Source organism: Heterodontus francisci, chromosome 12 (genome assembly GCF_036365525.1).
Source record: "Heterodontus francisci isolate sHetFra1 chromosome 12, sHetFra1.hap1, whole genome shotgun sequence".
Classification (NCBI taxonomy): Eukaryota; Metazoa; Chordata; class Chondrichthyes; order Heterodontiformes; family Heterodontidae; genus Heterodontus; species Heterodontus francisci.
This window is the reverse complement of record NC_090382.1, coordinates 30692583-30714687: the sequence shown is the minus strand read 5'-3', so window position 1 is coordinate 30714687 and position 22105 is coordinate 30692583. Positions and strand designations below refer to the sequence as shown.

Sequence of the window (22105 nt, the reverse complement as noted above, 5' to 3'; positions counted from 1 at the left end):
GGCTGTATTTGGTGCAGTGGGATGTGCTGTATCTGGTGCAGTGGGAGGTGCTGTATCTGGTGCAGTGAGAAGTGCTTTGCTCGGTGCAGTGCGAGGAGCTGTATTTGGTGCAGTAGGAGGTGGTGTATTTGGTGGAGTAGGTGGTGTTGTACTTGGTGCATTGGGAGGTGTTGTACTTGGTGGAGAGGGAGGTGGTGTATCTGGTGCAGTGCGAGGTGTTGTATCTGGTGCAGTGCGAGGTGTTGTATCTGGTGCAGTGGTAGGTGCTGTATCTGGTGCAGTGGGAGGTGTTGTACTTGGTGCAGTGGGAGGTGCTGTACTTGGTGCAGTGGGAGGTGCTGTACTTGGTGCAGTGGGAGGTGATGTATTTGGTGCAGTGGGAGGTGGTGTATTTGGTGCAGTGGGAGGTGGTGTATTTGGTGCAGTGGGAGGTGGTGTATTTGGTGCAGTGGGAGGTGGTGTATTTGGTGCAGTGGGAGGTGGTGTATTTGGTGCAGTGGGAGGTGGTGTATTTGGTGCAGTGGGAGGTGATGTATTTGGTGCAGTGGGAGGTGATGTATTTGGTGCAGTGGGAGGTGATGTATTTGGTGCAGTGGGAGGTGGTGTATTTGGTGCAGTGGGAGGTGGTGTATTTGGTGCAGTGGGAGGTGGTGTATTTGGTGCAGTGGGAGGTGATGTATTTGGTGCATTGGGAGGTGCTGTATGCGGTGCAGTGGGAGCTGGTGTATTTGGTGCAGTGGGAGGTGATGTATTTGGTGCAGTGGGAGGTGGTGTATTTGGTGCAGTGGGAGGTGCTGTATCTCGTGCAGATGGATGTGCTGTAACTCGTGCAATGGGAGGTGCTGTACTTGATGCAGTAGGAGGGGTTGTATTGTTGTAGTGGTAGGCGTTGTATTTGGTGCAGTATGCGGTTCTCTATTTGGTGAGTATGTGCCATTGGGGGATGCTGTTTTGTTGCAGTGGGAGGTGCTGCAAGGTGTTGTATTTGGTGCATTAGAAGGTGCTGTTTTTGGTGCAATAGGAGGTGTTTATTTTGCGCAGTGGGAGATTTTGTACTTGCTGCAGTCGGAGGTGCTGCATTTGGTGCAGTAGGAGGTGCTGCATTTGTTGCAGTGGGAGGTGCAGCATTTGGTGCAGTAGGAGGTGCTGCATTTGTTGCAGTGGGAGGTGCAGCATTTGTTGCAGTGGGAGGTGCTGTATTTGATGATGTGGGATGTGCTGTATATGGTGCAGTCGGAGGTGCTGCCTCTGATGCAATAGGAGGTGCTGCCTCTGGTGCAATAGGAGGTGCTGCCTTTGGTGCAGTAGGAGGTGCTGCATTTTGTGCAGTAGGAGGTGGTGTATTTGATGCAGTAGGAATTTCTGTATTTGGTACAGTATCTGCCATTGGGGGATGCTGTATTGTTTCACTGGAAGGTGCTACAAGGTGTTGTATTTGGTGCAGTAGAAGGGGTTTACTTGGCACAGTAGTAACAGTTGCATTTGCTGCAGTTGGAAGTGCTACACTTATTGCAGTTGGAGCAGTTGTATTTGGTGCAGTAGGAGGTGTTGTACTTCATGCAGTCGGAGGTGCTGCATTTGGTGCAGTTGGGATTGCTGCATTTGGTGCAGTAGGAGGTGCTGCATTTGGTGCAGTAGGAGGTGCTGCATTTGGTGCATTGGGCTGTGCTGCATTTGGTGCATTGAGCTGTGCTGCATTTAGTGCAGTAGGAGTTGCTGCATTTGGTGCAGTCGGAGGTGCAGCATTTGATGCAGTGGGATGTGCTGTATTTGGTGCAGTAGGAGGTGCGGCATGTAGTGCAGTGGGTGATGTGGCATTTGGTGCCGTCGGATGTGTGGCATTTGGTGCAGTGGCAGGTGCTGCATTTGGCGCAGCGGGAGGTGCTGCGTTTGGCGCCATGGCAGGTGCTGCATTTAGCGCTGCATTTAGCGCAGTGGGAGGTGCTGCATTTGTTGCCGTGTGAGGTGATGCATTTGGTGGGCAGTGGGAGGTGTTGCATTTGGTAGGCAGTTGGAGGTGCTGCGTTTGCTGCAGTGGGATGTGCGGCATTTGCTGCAGTGGGTGGTGGTGTATTTCGTGCAGTAGGAGGTGGTGTATTTGGTGCAGTTGGAGGTGGTGTATTCGGTGCAGTGGGAGGTGGTGTATTTGGTGCAGTGGGAGGTGGTGTATTTGGTGCAGTGGGAGGTGGTGTATTTGGTGCACTAGGAATTGCTTCATTTGGTGCGGTAGGAGATGCTGTATTGGGTGTGGTGGGAGGTGCTGCATGGTTTGGTGCAGTGGGAGGTGGTGTATTTGGTGCAGTGGGAGGTGTTGTATTTGGTGCGGTATGCTGTTCTCTGTATTTGGTACAGTATGTGCCATTGGGGGATGCTGTATTGTTGCATTGCGAGGTGCTACAAGGTGTTGTATTTAGTGTAGTGGGAGGTGCTGTATCCGGTGCAGTGGGGGGTATTGTATTTGATGCAGTGAGAGGTTTTGTATTTGGTGCAGTAGGAATTGCTGTAATTGGTGCAGTATGTGTTTCTGTATTTGGGACAGTATATGCCATTGGGGGTTGCTGTATTGTTGCAGTGGGAGGTGGTACAAGGTGTTGTAGTTGGTGCAGTAGAAGGTGTTTACTTGGCACAGTAGTAGCTGTTGCATTTGCTGCAGTCGGAGGTGCTACACTTGTTGCAGTAGGAGAAATGGTACTTCATGCAGTAGGAGGTGCTGCATTTGGTGCAATAGGAGGGGCTGCATTTGGTGCAATAGGAGGGGCTGCATTTGGTGCAGTAGCAGTGCTGCGTTTGGTGCAGTGGTCAGTGCTGCGTTTGGTGCAGTGGGAGGTGCTGCGTTTGGAGAAGAGGGAGGTGCTGCATTTGGAGAAGTGGGAGGTACTGCGTTTGGTACGGTGGGAGGCGCTGCGTTTGGTGCGGTAGGAGGTGCTACGTTTGGTGCAGTGGGAGGTGCTGCATTTGGTGCGGTGGGATTTGTTGTATTTGGTGCGGTGGGAGGTGTTGCATTTGTTGCAGTGGGAGGTGCTGTATCCGGTGCAGTGGGGGGGGATGGGGGGTTGCTGCACAAGCAGAAGCTGCAATATTACTTGTTTCTTTGGTATGGGAACTGTTGTAAGATTCACAGGACTCCAAGAAATAACCAAAGAATAAGTGGGTTTTTATTATAACTTAACTTGAACATATATATATACAGCTACAACACAAGCACATCTACACACATCTCACTCTGTCGGGCTACACCTGCAACTCCCTAGTCTTGTGTGACGCGACATCATTTACTCCGGTGACCTTCACGTACAGCATCTTAAGACGATGGTCTGAAGGTCATTCTACAACATTCCCCTTTGTTCCAAAGATAAAAACATTTATACACAATACAATGATGTTGCAGTTCAAGCTAACTGTACACGATTAAAACAAAACATTATTTACAAGTAAGCAAGTTTAACACTCTCAAAAATGTTGAGGAAGTTTGCTTATTCATCCCAATCTTGTTATCGTAAACCTCTTCCCAGAGCTGAACTCATCTTGATGACTCCTCTGAGACTCAGAACTCTGGTTAGCATGTTCTTCCTCTGTGCTTGTAGCCTCTGTATGTTCATCTTCAGACTTTGTCTTTGAACGGGTCCGTGATGCCATAGGGTTGTCACATGTAGTGTTGTCGTACAGCTCTCTGAGTTGACTTGGACTCCGTCTGAAAATTGCACCATTCGGTGTCTGGATCTCGTACGATCTGGGATGGTCACATATCCTGGCAACAGCTACAGGATACCAAGTTCCTGATGCATGATTGAGGACTCTGACCTTCTTTGCTACTCACAATCGAGCTAATTCTGATCCTGCTTGCCTGTCATACAATGCCTTCCCCTTTCCTTATTTAGACAGAAGTATGTCTTTTACTGTGGAAAACTTAGAGAGATGATGACTGGGCAGGATAGTTCTTACCTGCCTTCAAAACATCAACTCTGCAGGCAATGGTAAGCCCATGTCCGATGGAATGGCTTGGAGTTGCAGCACTGGGACCTGGAGATTTTGTCCTGTCTGCCCTACACTTTAAAATTAGTGATTTGATGGTGCACACCATGTATTCAGCCCTGCCATTGGACTTTGGATAATGTGGTGATGATGTCACTTGACAGACTCCCCTGTCAAACATGAGTTGGAATGGAATAAAAACAAGAAATGCTGGAAATATTCAGCAGGTCTGGCAGTATCTGTAGAGATGCTGTGGCTTCTCGCTCCACAAATGCTGCCAGACCTGCTGAGTATTTCCAGCATTTCTTGTTTTTATTTCAGATTTCCAGCATTTGCAGTATTTTGCTTTTATGTCTTGGAATGGTCTTCCTGCATATTGTGGCCCATATTCAGAGCTAATTGTTTCTGGCATGCCAAATAGATTCAACAGAACACTGACCGTAACAGCAACCACTGCACTTGACGTATCTCGTATCCGCCTGATGATCGGAAACTTGGTGAAGTAATCTGTAACAAGGAGGAAATCATCACGTGGCACATGAAATAAGTCTGTCCCAATCTTCGCCTATGAATGTAAAGGTGGTTCATGCGGAATCAAGGGTTTCTTCTCTTGATTTGGCTGACAACTTTGACATGCCTCACAGGATTTCACCACCAACTCAACATCACTGTTGATTTCTGGCTAGTAGACTGTCTCTCTGGCAAGGAGTCTAGTACAATCGATTCCTAAATGCCTTGATGCAGTTGGATTAAAATATCAGAATTCAGAGATTTGGGTATCAGGACTTGTTCCCCTTTGAAAATCACCCCTTGTGATATACCAAGCTCGTCTCAATGGCCAGGAACAGCGTAGATGTTTATTTACTTCCTGTATCGTGTCGGGCCATCTTTCTACAATCACTTTCCATAACAACAATAGGGTAGGATCATGTGCCATCTCATCTCTTAGTTGCTCACATTTGTGGGGTCCAAAACTCATGAGGTTGATCTTCAGGACATCCTCAATCTCAGCATCCAGACTGTGGACTTGCAGATCTAGTGAGACAACTGCATATTTATATGGGTTACACAACCTGCTCAGGCAGTCTGATGTGACTATTTTGCTTCCTGGTTTATATAGGACACCACAATTGTAGCTCTGGACCTTCAGCAAAAGCCTCTGCAACAGTGGAGGAGCACTCATAAGCAGTTTGCGCCATATGGTTTCAAGTGGCTTGTGGTCAGTCTCCATGGTAAAAAATGTTTTGAGCAAGTCGGTGTGAAACCTAACGATACCAAAAACAAGAGCTAAGGTTTCATGTTTGATGTTAGAGTAATTGGATTGGGTTTGTGACAGACTCTTGGACATGAAGGTGATTGGCTTCCCTTCCTGCATGATGCAGGCACATAATCCCTTCTGGAATATGTCAACCTCGAGTGTAGTCACTTTGGTCAGGTTGTAATACTGTAGCATGCTGTCTTGACTTGGCAGAGCTAACTTAAAGGACTCAAAAACTTACTGGTGGTCTTTCTGCAGCAAGTAAGGGGTATCTTTATGCAGCAGTTCCCTAAGTAGTGCTGCTTATTCAGTGAAATTAGGGATGTACAAGGCCAAACTTTGAACAGCCCTAGACACTGTTGTAGGTCTTCATGGTTCTGAGGAGTTGGCATAGCTCTGACATCTTCGATCTTATCTGGGTCTGGGTGTATTCCTGTGGCAGAATATATCGACCCAAAGAAGTTTGTTACGACCAAGGTTGAAGGAATGCACTGTCTTTCTCTAGTTCCGCTACTTCCCTGGTCACAACATATATTTAAAGGTTTTACCCAGTTACTGATACGGCCAATTATATGCTCTATCTATATTAGTTTTAGAATAACAATTCACCAACCAGGTTTCTTCAATAAACAACAAAATTGTTGATTTATTATAAAACAAGACTTATTCAATAAAGATGTACAGCTTATTAACACAATTTGAAATATGAGACTATAAATATCTAAAATATCCTAACACACACGCAATCACAGCCATTTTTTACTTGGCCTTATAGCTGAAGTCAGAGCTACAGCTTGATCTGTTGTACTGTTGCTCAGGGCCTCTTTCTCTGCATTGGCCTTGTGTATCCCAATAAGTCCCATGGGTTTACCCCGTAACTTTCAACAGTCTGCACGAAGGTGTCACACGTTGTGGCAATGGAAACACTGAGGCGTCCAGACCTCACTCCAACCCTCAGCACTTTCCTTTCTGGCCTGAGGAGGAGATCGAGGTATGTTCCTAGTTGGCCTTCCTCGTCCCTGGATACTTGCCTTCCATTCACCCTCCCACCTTCTATCCATTTTGGGTTTGTGGGGTGGGTAACGGAAAGATGGTTTGGACTTGTGGACAAGCTCATAATCATCAGCCATCTCAACTGCCTGTCTGGCTGTTGAAACTTTGTGGTTCTCTACAGGGGTTCTTACTAATGGAGGGATTGAATTTTTAAATTCCTCCAGGAGAACTATTTTTCTTAGGGTCTCATGCGTGACCTCTGCCTTTAGAGGCAGAGTTAATTTGCTTTACCCTCTCAAATTCTATATGTCTGCCCAGGCTGTTTCCAGAGGTTCCAAAATTTCTGACTGTAAGCTTCAGGAACTAACTCATAAGCAGCAAGAATTGCCTTTTTTGCCACCTCATAATCTGTAGGAGCCTCCTCAGAAAGTATAGCATAAACTTCATGAGCTCCACCTATCAACCCACTTTGCATGAGCAGTGCCCAGTTTTCTTTCAGCCACTTCATCTGGTTAGCTATCTTTTCAAAAGAAGTGAAAAATGCCTCTAGGTCCCGTTCCTCAAACTTCGGGAGGGCTTGCACAAATGTAAACAGTTCCTCGCTGGGTCCTGGGTTGAAATCAGATTCTTCCTCATCAGCACTTTCATTGGGGTCAAGGGCACCCTTCTTCTTTTGTTCCAGCCTTTTCAATTGGAATATCCTTTGCATTCCCTTTCTCTCTCCTGCCTCCCTTTTTCCTTTTCTCTTTCCCTTTGAAATTCTGGTTCCAGCTTCTGAAATGCTTTTCCTTTTCCTCTTTCTCTTTCCTTTTCTCTCTCCTGCCACTCTGCTTGTTCCCTTTGAAATGCTCTTTTTCCTTTTCCTCTCGCTGAAATTCTAGTTCTAACTTTGCCCATTCTAACTGAATCTGTGCCAGTGTTACCTTGCGCTGGATTTTATAGGGGCCTTGATGTTGGAAACCATAGCGGGGGTGGGGGGGCATGAAGATTGCCCCGGATGAGGCCCGCCACCGACCTCAATGCCGGCAGGGCCTATCCCGAGCTTGCTGGCAATGGCGAGGCCTCGTGGCGGCCCCCCCGCCGCTCGACGACGGGACCTGGATTTGAATATTCAAATCAATTAACTTAGCTGCATTAATGACATTCCCGTCACCTCCTGAAGTGCCACTGCGATCTTCAGCCTGGCGGCCGGCACTGCCGCGCCATCAACTCTCCATCTGGGAAAATGAGGCGTAACACCTGTGGGGAAGGGGAAGGCGGTAGGTTTCTCAGTTTGAGAGGGGAGGAGTGGGGTCAAACTCTTTGGATTAGTGGAGGGAAAGTTGGAAAGGGGTTGAAGGTTAAAGTTATTAAAGGTCGGGGGGAGAGGTTGCAATATGCATCAATGTTTTTTTTGCGGGGTGGGTAATGGCCTACTAATGACTCAATTATTCTTTGGTGGTGTGGGCGAAGGCAGTACAGATGTAATGTAATGTGTAAATTAAATTTTAACACTTCTATCCCTTTAAAATTTAACATTTCTTCTAAAGGCTTGAAGCCCTTTAAAAGTGGCGCCAGACGCCATTGCCGAGGAAGGCTCACTTGCCCCCTCCACGTCATCTGAGGGGGGGGGGGTGGTGGTTGGCTGTCAGCACCGGCCATGCTAATGAGCTGCCGCATTTAAGATCGTGGCTGCTGCTTGGAGTAAAACTTGTGTGTGCGGTCCACCATCTTTTACAGCCGCCCCCGTACACGCGGTGGCAACATAAAGTCCAGCCCCTTGTCGTCTTCTGATTCTACTCATCACTCTGGCTCTTTTACTTCAATTGTCAGCTGTCTGGCCACTAGTCTCTGAATTTCAGGTTTCCGAGCTTTTGATTTAATATCTACCTTCAAGTGCTCCTCCACGCTTAACAGCTTGCCAGCAGAAAACGCCTTTAAAGAATCATAATTGCAGCTATGTGGCCTGGTCCAATCTGCACCTTCTCCTTTGTTATCTCTTGCCCAACCCCCACCTCACTAGTTTATAATCTGTGACTTTTCTAATATTTGTCAGTTCCGAAGAAGGGTCACTGACCCGAAACGTTAACTCTGCTTCTCTTTCCACAGATGCTGCCAGACCTGCTGAGTGAATCCAGCATTTCTTGTTTTTGTTTCAGATTTCCAGCATCCGCAGTATTTTGCTTATAATTTATTCCAGATTGCTGCACGAACACACTTGCATCAAAAGTAGCCATTCCGGCGTAAACTTTAATGCACAAGAAACCTGGCATTTTCCTTTTCCCCTTTTTAATTATTATTACCCCACATACAATTGCACTTCATTGGCTTTGGGTTATCTCAGACCATGCCCCCGATTATATGTTACGACAAGGTTGGAGGAATGCACTGTCTTTCACTAGTCCCAGTATGCCACTGGTCACAACATATGTTTAACGTTTTACCCAGTTACCGATATGGCCAATTATATACTTTATCCATATTAGTTTCAGAATAAAAATCTGCCATCCAGGTTTCTTTAATAAACAACAAAATTCTTGATTTATTATAAAACGAGACTTATTTAATAAAGATGCAAAGCTTATTGACACACAGTTTGAACTATGAAAGTATAAGTAGCTACCCTTCTAAAATATCCTAACACACATGCACACCAGTTAAAGAAAAAAGTAAAGAAGAATGAAAAAACTGGCTCTGCAGAGATAACATTTCAAAAAAATACTTTGGCCAGGTTATTGTCGATTCTTGAAGAAAAGGGATAAGGTATGGAATGTTCAGATGACTTTCTGTCGGGCATCCTGGTACACACAGACGGGTATCACTAGACACATGCAGTTGTCACTGGGATCTTTTCAGAAGCAGTTCGTTCGGGAGATGTTGAGAGGAAGTCTTTCAGAAGCTTCTCAGGAGAAATGCTGCATCAGTTTCTCCAGCTCTCACACTGGTTTCTCAAAGAGGTGGAGCAGGATGGGTTGGTTGCTTTTCTCTCTTTCTGCAGGCTGCAACTCCAACTGAACTCCAAACAATATCCAAAAACAAAAACAAAACTCTTGACAGTCATAAATCCAGACATGTGATTTCTCTAAGTCCAAACAATTCCATAGTCTATAAGGTTCTGCCTGTTAACTCAGCTTAAGCCATGTGACTTCCAGTAAGTGTTTGTTTTGAATCAAAGTCCCACGTGTCCTTCCAGCGACCCTTTAAAAAAAAAATGGCCAGGCATCTTCTCAGGTATTTTCCACAATCTGTTAAACACAAGTCCTCAAAACAAAATTAATAATGAAAGCACCTTCTTGACAAGTTGATGTGCCCAACGTTGACCTGGTACTTCTTGCTATTAAATACAGGCCCTCACAGCGAGCAGCCAGCATTAGCAAATGCAAGTTTCAGTCATGCTCTGCCTTGGTCCGCCCCATCCCCGCAATATCATGGGCTATACAGATACAGCCCAGGATATTTTCCGTTATCCTGCCCATGTACTGATGGTAAATGTCCTGGCTGATACACAGACCAAACGGGAACTGTCTGAAACATTATCTTCGGAATGGCATTCCAATAGTTGTGAGTAGCTGGGACTTCTTGGCTAAGTGAACAGACCAGTAGTCATGCCTTGCGTTGAGTTTTGAAAAATACTTATCACCAGTAAACTTAGGATTCAGCTCCTTCAGGGTTGGGATTTCATGCAGCCATCACTTGAGGGCTAAATTCAGTCATTGAGGGTCCAAGCAAATCCTGAAATTGCCATCGTTCTTCAGCACACAGGTAATGGAGCTGACCAATCGGAATGCTGGTGCACTCCCTTGTGTTTCATCTCATCCAGCTCCATCTTAAGCTTTTTTTGAATGTGCAGGCTGCATTTCCTTGGTGTGTTGATAGTAGGAATTGCATCTTCCCTCACTTGCAATATTGCATCATCCTTGAAATCACCGATCGCATCAAACTTGTCAGGGTAAAGTAGTTTCAGGTCTCTAACTGACTTAATGCAGTCCATGTTGCAATCTTTCGTACCTTTCGGTGTGGTGCTGACCTCATGTGTTGTGATGATTTGTAAATCTTGGCATACTGGAAGTCCTGTGACAGCTGATCCAGTTGTGTCTACAATATAAAATATTTGTGGTAATCATTCGAAACTCTCGTAGCTGCACTGTAAAGTTATCATTTCAATGCACTTGATTGGAGAACCATTGTAGGCAGTCAACCTAGCAATGGTGAGTTGCACCATAGATTCCCATTCTTTAAGTACGTGTCCTTCAGTATATGATGGGCAGAATATTTGCACTTGCTCCAGTGTCAATTTTTACGCTGAGCTGATGCTTGCCACTCTCCTGTGGACATATAATCCCGATCATAGCGAATGCCTCAGATTATGTAACAGCATTGACATGTTGATCCAAGTTAACTGATTGTCCTTCTGACAATCTGTCTCTCTGCTGACCTGAAGTACCTGCTTTGGCTTTTATTTTGTGTTGGCATAGCTTTTGTTGTGTTTGCTACCCTATCTTACTGATACTCTCTCTGCATGTGATCTGCCAACATTCTTGCATGCAATGTCTGAGCTCAACCTTCTGCACTGCCTTGCCTGATGTCCTCGCATGCCACAAGCTATGCACACATCCTGGTATGGTGGACAACTGTGAATTGGGTGAATCAAGCCACATTTACCTCAAGGCTTAGCAGATTTCTGAGCCTTGGTTACCATACTAATTGTCGAAGCCACCCCCAAAATTTGTAACTATTGGTGTCCAGCCATGACGGCTTCCAATTTCCTTCCATCATTGAGTAATACATCAATGGTGTGCCCTTTTTTTCTAGCAGGTCTTTTTGAAAGGCCTCTAGTGGGATAGATGTGATTACTGCAAAGTCACATTCTTGAGCTTTGTCTCGGCATCTTGCAATAAACTGGTCAATGGACTCATCTTGCCTTTGCCAGTAGGTCATAAGCTCAAGCTTATGCACTTGAAAATTGAACTTTATCTCGAGTTTCTCCTTCAGGAAGGTCCATAGCTTGCTGGGGTCTTTCTTATCCTCAGCTGACAATCCAGATGTATTGATCCATTGCAGGCCCTCATTGCCAAGTGTGATCCTGATTTTTATAGCTTGTTTCTCTGGTTCACTCACTTCTTGATCCAGGAAACACCGTTCTATCTGGTTTCGAAACAGTTTAAATTCAGACACTATGTCCGATGCCTTCCAATCCATAGTTGGCTATCTGAAACTGATTTTCTGGGAGATCCTGCTTTTTTATGGGTATAGGACTTTTTACAGGTTTTCTTTTCCACAGGCATACAATTCTTTTACAGGCTGTCAGCTTTACAGTTTTTCAGTCTTATACATACAGCTTTCTATTTTTTTAAACCAGGTTTGTTTTTGCAGACCTGCCCCTTTAAGAGTGAGACAACAGCTGTTTTCTTAGTTTACATAGCTGTTCAATTATTTTTTAAACTGAGAGTGCAGTTTTTTCTCTGTAGCGGCTGCAGCTTGCATTACCGGCAACTGCCACGGCCAGCCTTATACTTTGTGTTGGACCTCCAGTATGCACTATTGAGCTCGCCCTGCTCTTTTCAGCTTAGGCCCCACTAATGAGGCAAAAAAAAGGAAAACTAAAGCTGTAATGGCTGTAACTAGTTCTTTTCCAATTTTTCAACTACCAGATTAGTTGAAAGCTCTGGTCCCCTGGAAAATTGTCTATTGTACTCACAGAGTTTCAACATCTCCTGGAATCCTGTGTGTAGTCTAGCTCACTGCACTGTTATGGGATCTCCTGCTATCTGCTCTCCACCTGAATCTTCAGTCACTCCAGATAAGCAACCTGCTGTTCTTTGTTCTCTCTTGGTGTGTTCTTCATGCCGCAATGTAATATTTGGTGATCTTCAGAAAAATATATCCCAAACATTGCCATCATATAATATTACTTGTTCCTTTGGTTTGTGAATGGCTATAAGATCAAAAGGGTTCAAAGTAATATCCAAATAATAAGTGGATTGTTATTATAACTTAACTAGAATATATATATACAAAACGAGCACAACTACACATGTCTCACACTTTTGGGCTACACCCACAACTCCCTGGTCATGCACAACATTACTTCCTCTGGTAACCTTAACTTACAGCCTTCTAAGGTGGTCCGCTCTTAAGGTGTTCCCACAACTGAAACCTGTTTTGAAACTGCGGTGGATGCTCAAATTGAAGTCATGCAATGTCAGCTTGCTGTCATGCAAGCTCAGACAGCTGTCGTCATTGTTGTGGATACCAGTGTTCAAAGCGGCTTTCAAAAACTCTCAGCTGTCCAGCAATTGCTTCTCCAGCAGATTACTTGGATTGCTGAAGCACCTCCCCGAGGGAAGTGACAGTGGCTCCATGGACAGCGAACCTGCTGTCCTGTCTCAGGTTGACAGCGTCCATCCTTCCACCACTGCCACTCCACCACTGTTCTAGCTAGTCAGCCCAGACTGCTGCAAACCCAGGACAAAATGGTACAGTCTTGAGTCCAGCCTTCTCGGACCAGAGCTGCTCCAGGTTGACCTACAAGGCCATCTGCTGTCTCTCCCAATGAAAATCAGCTATGCTGCAGCCACTGGGTCGCACTGCTTAGGAGCACTAGCACCGGCAAAGGCACCCTCAAGATGGGCTCTAAGTGAAGGCACAATGGTGATTAGTTGACATTGTATTCAACGTGGCATTGTTGGATTTAAGAATTTGGTTGAAAATGTTTATTTTGTGGTGGCTTTTATTTTAGCATTTTTGTCAAGCAGATGCTGCAGGACTCCTCCAGAGTGATCCAGCTGGTGGGAACAAAGTTTAATCGCCCCAGTGATCTGCTCTATCATATATTGTGTGGCAGCATGGCTTTCATTATATGCAATCTACCCACGTGTGTGTTGATTGTGTACCAGCGTCACAAGCCATTTCATCAAAGGATAGTCCTTGTCGCCTAGTAGTCAATTTCAGGTTTCATATGGTGGTTTGAATGCAGATGGCGCAGCTGCCAGGATGCCAGGCATTGATCTGCACTATTCTCTGAGTATGGTTAAATACCAGTTGGATATCAAGGGAGTGGAATCCCTTTTGGTTGAGGTAAGGGCAGAGTTGACACATCGGGCTCGCAAAGCAATGTGCGTGCAATCAATGGCACCCTGCAGCGTTGGGAAGCCTGCAATCCTAGTGAAGCCACAGGCTGACTCCGCCTGCTTCTCTGTGGCAAGAGAGAATGAAATGTAATTAGCTCTGAATGAATAGAATGAACACTGCGCACGTTTTGCCCAAGTAAGTAGTGAGGTTGGAAACTCACCGACTGCCCCAGAAATGAGCCCTGGGTTATTTTAACTCACTTATATCACGCTTGCCAACTACCCACCATTCTTGAAGTTATATCAACAGGAAGCAACCAAACATTTTGTGTTCCACATGTTGCCTGCTGACACTCGGTAGGTGGCAGGATCAGCTTTGGAAGGGTTATGCATGCGTGGCAGAGAAGGCCCTACCTTTTCACTTCTGCAGCAGTGCTCCTCCAGGCCCACTAGGAAAATAAAAAAAACGTTGCTGTTTGGGCCTCTTCTGGATCCTACTCCTCTTCCCACTGTCTTCCCACTGTTTTCACCTAGCAGGAAAACCACAGTAGCTTCCCCGCTCAGACCACCAGTTAAAGTTGTTGTGGAGTTTTGATGACATCATCAGGTCTTGACAGGTTTATGTAAAGAAGGACCCCACCGAATTTGTGTGGGTTTTAGAAGCATCCCCTGTATCTAAACTAGCTACTCGTTTCCCGTAACAATTCACCTTGTTAGCACTATGAATAGAGTGATATATGCACAGCTCAGAGTATTGCTAGAATATTGATGTCCAATACACGTGGCTAATTGGGAATCCAGATATGGTTAATTGGATTTCTGGTTAGTAAATTAGTGTTAGACACTGTCATTGGGCCTGTAATCTCAGTATTCTTATTCACATGGTAGGTGCATGTAAATTTTTACTTTTTTGTGCGCTTATTGGTAAAATGGTAAGACAAACAGCAGAGTGTTTGGATTTTTAAAAAACGTTTTGAGTGTTTTTATTCCTTGGTTACTGAATGGAGGTAGATATTTGTTCCACATTAAATAATTTTACCTGTATGGTGTGAGTGTGTTTAAGGCATTTTTCACTAAAATTAGCATGTGACTAAAACAGTGTCGCCATAACAGCACCTGTGACTAGTCAGCGATTACATTGTGTTTGATCCTTGAACCTGTTAGCAAACAGTTACAGTACAAGGGGCTGCTCACTTCCCTAAGTGATGGATGGAGGGGCATTTCACTCTATCACACATCACTGAGTTACCCATTACAGAATAACATAGACCGAGGCACAGCAACATGTCAGCTGTTGGGTCTCTTGGCCTAAGAACAATACATGGCTAAGAGAAGTAGGTGAGTGGTAACAGCAACCTTTAAAATAGGGAGGTCAACCAACCTCAGTCCAGATATTGGCATTAACTGCACAGTGCTTTTTTCCCCCTTTCTAGTAAGACTGAGCTGAGATAAATTTGAATTTGTTGCTTTGTCTTTCAGCACCCTCAACAATAACAACATCAGTCTCATCCCATTGACCAGTTTCAACCACATGCCAAAACTGAGGACTTTGTAAGTATATATATGTACACATGTATAAGGACTCAATATTCTGTGTCAGATGGCTCCAACATTTATTTTGGATGAAAATAGAGGTTCGAAGAATCTTTTTGTGCAGGGAATTTTTGGAACAATGAAAGCCGAACCAGAAATATTAGTGGCAGCGAAATCCACAACAGCTTTTAAAAGAATAGATTTTTTTAAGTATGGGGAAATGGCAAAAGAGTTGGAGTGAACAGCTCTTAAAAGAGCTAGCACGGATTACATGGGCCAAATGGCCCCCTTCTCTGCTGTAAAATTCTTTGATTTTAGTTATAATCAGTTTTGTGTATGTACGGGGGTGCATCAGTATGCTGAGTGTCAGATGTTGACTGTCAGGATTCTGGATTCATGGCATTACTATTTCTACATTGATAAACCTAGATGAAGAACCTAGAGCACCAGCCAGATTGTAGAGAGTATGAAGTAAGGTATGAAATGAGGGTAAATTAAGAAGAAGTGATTAAATAACAGGAATTGTGAGTTTTACAAGCCTGCATACCATAGAAAGAAGGAAATCTTAATGAGCTAAAGGATTACTCAGTTTTGAGATCCTGGGAAAGAAGGGAATTCGGTATCAATAGAATTAAAGGATGGCAGATCTTAATTTTACTTGTTCCTTCTGTGTATCTGCCACTTCTAACCTTTCTCTTGCTATTTTTCAATGAATCTTCAATGCCAGCATTAGTCAACCATAATATTTTACCACTTTCTGCCAAGTCTTTAAGCAGACAGTGTGGGGTTGGATAGGGTGGCAGATGGTGTGGATGGCTGGCGTGGATTCCCTGATATTTGCTTCACTGTTGATGAAAGTCCATTGAAAATCATAATTAAATTTGAATGTTTCCACATCATGAGACGTAAAAGGAAATTAAACAAATTGGACTCCTATTTTAAAATTCTAAATTTTTACTGTCAGGTTTTCTTCCGAATAAGGCTGGCGCATCAGTCAAAAACTGATCTAGCCCAGTCCAAAACTGGATGGGTTATGCCCCTAGCTGGCCTCAAAATGTGTCTCTTGCATGGAAACACAATGTTTTGTTAGGTAAGGGTATCAAGAGATATAAGTGTAGATGGGCAAATGGAGTTGAGGTGCAGATCAATCATGATCCAATGTAATAGGGGAATGGACCTGAGGGGCTGAATGGCCTGCTACTGTTTCCTATGTTTCTACAATGATTGGCAGGTCAAAAGATATTTAATGCACCAAAAACTTAACTTTCTTGACTGAAATGAGTAGAATTTGAATGTATTGGACTGACAAAAAAGAAATAAGGGAGAAATGACAAGTGAGATGAAGGGATGGTGACAATTCCCAGGATTGACAGCAGCTCAGGTTTGTCCTTGGATTTAAAAACATTACTGGTAGTGCAGCCTAATTTACCTTATTAGGTAGAAGTTTTATTGCTACTCTATAGTCTGCTGGCTGTTTGCAATCGATCTGTCCCTGCTTGCTATCGACCGATCAGCAGAATCCTGTGTTTTTTTTAAAATTTCAGAGTTTGTTTAACGTCTGACTCTCAAGGGAGCAGAGCTGACTAATCTCCTTTCTGTAATTAAATGAGGAAAGGAAGGAAATCATATAAGGGGATTAGAGTGGGCCATTTCAGATTGAATTCTGCTGCTATGTTCATTGCAAAGTGGTGACCTCTGCCTAAAAAGGAGTTCGCTGGAGATTTAATTCAATGCTGGCCAGTAATGGCACTCTTGGTAAAGGCTCTGCTGTCTGTCCTCCATCAAATGGCTTGACTTTGTGATAGTGTTTTTATGCTTCTGATTTCCTTCCTCCACTAATTTCAGTGAAGCAATGTGATTGAACACTCACTTGCACAAACCAGCATTTGTGATGGTAAGAAAAGACATAATGACTGCTCAGGGAGCATGTTTGTCTCTATAAATATAATCTCTCTTTGGACATTTTAGATTCCATTTATCCGTGACTTTATTTCTCTGCGTTGTTTGTGATGGGGGTGGTAGTGATTGCTATCCTTTGTAAGGTCTCCTTTCTTGAGTAAGGTAACTTAAGAAACAACTGACTTTCAGCTTCAGAATGAATCATGTATACATAGACTGGAAATCTGTGCAGTTAAATGTGGTAAGGCACATTTTAGTGTCACCAACAGTATCCTTTGACCGCACTCAAAACATAGATTCAAGTCCATTTCTTTTTCATTTTGAAAGCTATTGTTTAAATGGTAAATTAATCAGAGGAACTGGGTAGCAGAAGTTTCTAATTCCAATAGTGTGTAAGATGACTGGGTTAACATAAGTGGTGGTGTAACTGGGTTTGTTAATGTTGTGGTGAAGTTGACCACCCTTGAGCCCAGGGGATTCAAATAAGGAAAGACTTTATTTTCGAACATGCCCGGGAGAAGTTCTCGGTCACCCAAAGAACTTCTCAATAATACAAAGTTTGCAGCATGTATTTATAATTGGTTTTGCTACAATTTTTGTGACAGTCATTAATCCATAACCATATTATTCCAGCACTTATACCATATAACGAGTTTACAGTCTGATGAGAGAACTGTCTCCTGTTAGCTCAATCCTTCCAAGGTTTCCATCATGGTGACTCAACCACCTTGTCTGGTCTTAGTTCCCCTTATCTCCTTCCTCTGTGTAGCAATGAATAGTATATTTACACAGGCAGTTAAGGCTGTTAAGGTTTTTACAATTGCTGACCTAACATCCCCAGAACCACCCTGAATCAAGGATCCCACCATGCTAGAAGGGAATCCTCATAACTACATTAACCCGACTAGTATTAATTCTCTGGTCCCTATTTCAGTTAAGCAAGCTCAGGTTTACTAATTGCTCTCAACCGATATTCTATTTTAATGACTGTCTCTGATAATAATCCAACTTCTTTGCATTACAATACAGTTTAGTTGCTCCTCCTAGTCAGCAATTAAGTAATTGACTTCATGTTCACTGGTATAATTCCCACCGCTTATACTGAACACATTGGTGGCAATGCAATTTGCCTGCTCGGGAAACCCAGCAGCAAAATGGAGGTGGGAGCTGCCACAACCAGGAGGTAAGTGTCTTTACAGTATGGCTTGTGGGCCAGGAGGAGCAGGAGTGCTTCCACCCAGCAATTCCTCCCCATAAACTGAACATCAGCACCCCCAGCAATCTGAACTTCAACCTTCCATGATAGAATACTGACCTGCAATCTCCCCCTGCGAACTCTTAATCCCCCCAATGATCTCTCTCTTCCTCACTCCTTCCCTGCCTTCACATAAATACCAAAGTTTAACACTTCAATCATTCCAAAGTGCAAACAGCTTCTTACAACATTTACTTAAACACAATGTGGGAAGATTTCCTCTCTATCCAGCCTTTGAATGTAGGCCTTTTACATATGAAAATAAATAATTATACTGACAGCGCAGTGAGACAGCAGTTTCTTAACATTTGCAGGTGCAACTAACCTTCCATCAACTTAATTGCAGGAAATGTATCTTACATATACAAAAGCATGGTTGACAACTGTGGCAGATTTAGAAACTTCTAAAGCAGGCTCAGCTACAATGTTGAAGGAATAAGAATCATTTTCAAGGGTAAGTTAGGGATATGATTCTCTAGGAAAATGTTGGTTTTTAACACCTTATTTGGTGTATATTCTATATATTGAGCTCTGATGTAATTCTGCCTATCAAACCAAAAATAGTTTAGCTTGGTGGAGGTGTAAATATTTTAAATGTAAAAATCAATTAGTTGTATAAATGTCAATGAAACATTTTCCATGCAGAACAAAGCAGTCCATCCAACACCTTAAACATCCACTCTCTCTATCACCAGTGCATCATGGCTGCAGTGTGTGCTGTCTATAGGATGCACTGCAGCAACCCACCAAGGCTTCTATGACAGCACCTTGCAAAACCTTGACCTCTGCCACCTACAAGGACAGCAGGTGCATGTGAACACCATCACCTCGAAGTGACATACTAACCTGATTTAAACAAATATCGCTGTTCCTTCATAGTCGCTGGGTCAAATCCTGGAAAATACTACCTAACAGCACTGTGGGAGTACCTTCACGACATGGACTGCAGCAGTTCCAGTAGAAGGCAGGGACACCTGTATCCCTAGAATGAAACTAAAAAATGCAACTTTATACAATGCAGTTCCCTCAATTGGGAACTTAACTCTGATTAAATCATGTTGATTTCTGAACTGAAATATTTGGCAAAACATATACTTCAATAAAATCCTATTGGGTAAGATGCCCAATGGAACTCAGTGGTCAGTGAAAGGACCCATCTACCCAGAGACTCACCGTTAGCACTAATAGAACATTAGACCTGCATGTTCCTGTGAGAGAGTGTATTTGCAGTTGAGGAATAGGTTAGCATGGAGGACAGCCCAAGGAAACTAATATTGAATCAGGGATGTGCACTCACCAAAATTAGCATAAGAAAATTAAAAGTAATGGAGAAAATAATGGCACCAAAAAGTGGCAAATCCCCAAGACCAGATGGTTTCCATCCCAAGGTTTTAAAGAAAGTAAATGAAAACAATGCAGGCGCCCTACATATAATCTTCCAATGTTCTCTCGATTCAGGACTTAGTTTGAAAAATTGCAGATGCGACTGAGCTATTTAAGAAAGGTGAGAAACGGAAACCAAGGAATTATAGACCCTATAGCCAAACATGTATCCTTGGGAAATTACTAGAGTCTATAATTTAAGGATGGGAGTGTCTAAACATCTTGAACTTTTTCAGCTGATCAGAGAGAGAGTTAGCATGAATTTGTAAAGGTTAGGTCATGCCTGACAAACCTGATTGAATTTTGTAAAGAGGTGGCCAGGGGAATGTCTGTGGATGTTATTTTATAAAGTCCCTCATAAGAGACTATAGTTAAAGTTGAAGCTCATGGAATTGAAGGCAACTTATTGAACTGAATAAGAGATTGGCTGAGGGACAGGAGACAGAGAGTACGAATAATGGGCAGGTACTCTAATTAGCAGGATGTGACTCGTGATTTCTCACAGGGATTTGTGTTGGGGCCTCAGCTATTTACTGTATTTATTAACTACTTGGATGATGAGATAGTGAGATGCATATCCAAGTTTATTGATGGCACAAAGATAGGCGGCATTGTAAGTAGTGTTGATGGAAGTATAAAATTACAAAAACTATGGATAGATAAAGTGAATGGGCACAACTGTGGCAAATCAATTTTAATCTAGCCAATGTGAGGTCATCCACTTTGAACTTAAAAAGGATAGATACTTTCTAAATGATGAAAAGCTAGAAACAGTGGAGGTCCAAAGAGACTCGGGGTTGGGGGTGGGGGTAGGTGGTCCAGGTACATAGATCAATAAAATGTCTTGAACAGGCACAAACAGAAAATAATCAAAAGGCTAATGGAATGCTGTCCTTTATGTGTAGAGAACTGGTATACAAGGAGTTAGGAGTCATGCTACAGCTATACAAAGCCCTGATTAGACCACACCTGGAGTGTTGTGTTAGGTCTGAGCACCACACCTTAGGAAGGATATATTGGCCTTGGAGGGAGTGCAGCGTAGATTTACCAGAATGATACCTGGACTCCAAGGGTTAAATTATGAGGAGAGATTACACAAATTAGGTTTGTATTCACTGGAATTTAGAAGATTAAAGGTGATTTGATTGAAGCTTTCAAGATATTAAGGGGAAACAGTAGAGAAACTATTTCTGCAGGTTGGGTTACCTAGGACTGGGGGACATAGCCTAAACATTAGAGTCACACGTTTCAGAAGCAAAGTTAGGAAACACTTATACATACAAGGGGTGGTAGAAATTTGGAACTCTCTTCCACAAATGGTCGTTGATGCTGAGTCAATTGTTCAGTTTAAATCTGAGATTGATAGATTTTTGTTAATTAAAGGTATTAAGGAATGTGGGGCAAAGGTGGGTATGTGACCTACTCCTGTTCCTATGTGCATAGAAAATCAAGTCAGTATAATGACATGTCCCTTACTGTCCACTTAGGACTGTGACCTATCCTCTCCCTTTGCTGACAGTACATGCTCCACTCAAAATTAATGTGTACAAGCCTGTATCATCCACTGGACAATACTCATATTGGTGAGAAAGTTTGCACTGCATAGTTGAAATATCAGTATCTCTTTCCCCTTCATCCTGATTCCAGTCCTTAAAGCCTTTGTCCTAAACCAGGTAAAACTGTATTTACGCCAACACCTTCAATGGTCAGCAGATCCAGTCCTGTTAGCTGCAATTTGTTTCTTCAGCAAATGAACATCATCTCAAAGAGGGGAATTCTACAGTCACTGAGGTACTCCTTTATCACAGAAGCAGCATTAGCTTTGCGAACACCTACTATTTTTTGAGGAAATCCGGATAGAATATCTAAGTAGGTCTGTGGGGAAAGCACTGAAGTCAGGAATGACTCCTTGGCCTGTGCTTCTGTGCAATCTGACAACTGTCACTTGGACTCCCTTGAGAATTGGAAAAGTTAGCAATATGGCAAAAGAAATCTCAGAATTGTTGCTTTTAATTTAGGATACAAAGAAATTGTACATTCTCAGCCTTGAAACAAGTGTAATATCACTTATTAACTAAAATCAAAATTAATGTAATATCTTATTCATGTATATTGTTTGAATTTGCTGGTGTGCAATTCGTCTGTCTGTGGTGTTAGTTTTTGTGTTATCTAATATTATCTCAGGGCCTCTGTGAATTTGTGCTTAGATATTTTAATGAGTTTACAATAGTGTCTCCGAAGAGATTCTTTTTGCTTCCTGATTCGCTGATCAGTGTAGTCCTCCCTCTGCACCCTACAAACACATTAGGCTGAATTTTAACTGAGACAAAAGAGTGGTTCTGGGATTTAAAGCGGCTTAAAGTCTCAGAAATCTGTTTCCTGACCCAAACCCGCCTCCAAATTGCCCATTTCCGGCTTTTACGGAGGCGGGAATGTGGATGGACAACCAACCTGCTTCAAAGAGGTAGGTTGGAACTTTAAATAAGATAAGCAGACTGTATACCTCATTGTGCAGTTTTTCAAGTTTAACTTCATTCAGCTGGGTTTCCGATTTATCCTCATCCCCGAACTAGTCCCTGATTCCGCCACCACCACCAGGCTCTGATCCCCCCATCACAACAAGGCCCTGATTTCCCCCCATCACCACACACCCGATTTCCCCCACCTCCACCAATCCCCGAACCTCCACAACCACAAGGCCCCGAACCCCCCAATTCCCCCCCCCCCCTTCAAGTTCAATTGCATTCCCTGTTTTTGGAAGTT

The 22105-nt window shown here is 43.5% G+C and overlaps 1 protein-coding gene across 2 annotated transcripts in view; it reads left to right on the top strand.

Moving 5' to 3' along the window:
* Window positions 1–22105, top strand: part of LOC137375798 (slit homolog 3 protein-like) — a 909976-nt gene that overhangs the window by 466538 nt on the left and 421333 nt on the right. For both annotated transcript variants that reach the window (XM_068043263.1, XM_068043262.1), the window contains one exon: window positions 14752–14823. In XM_068043263.1, coding sequence (XP_067899364.1) covers window positions 14752–14823 — 72 coding nt within the window. The remainder of the gene's footprint in view (window positions 1–14751; window positions 14824–22105) is intronic.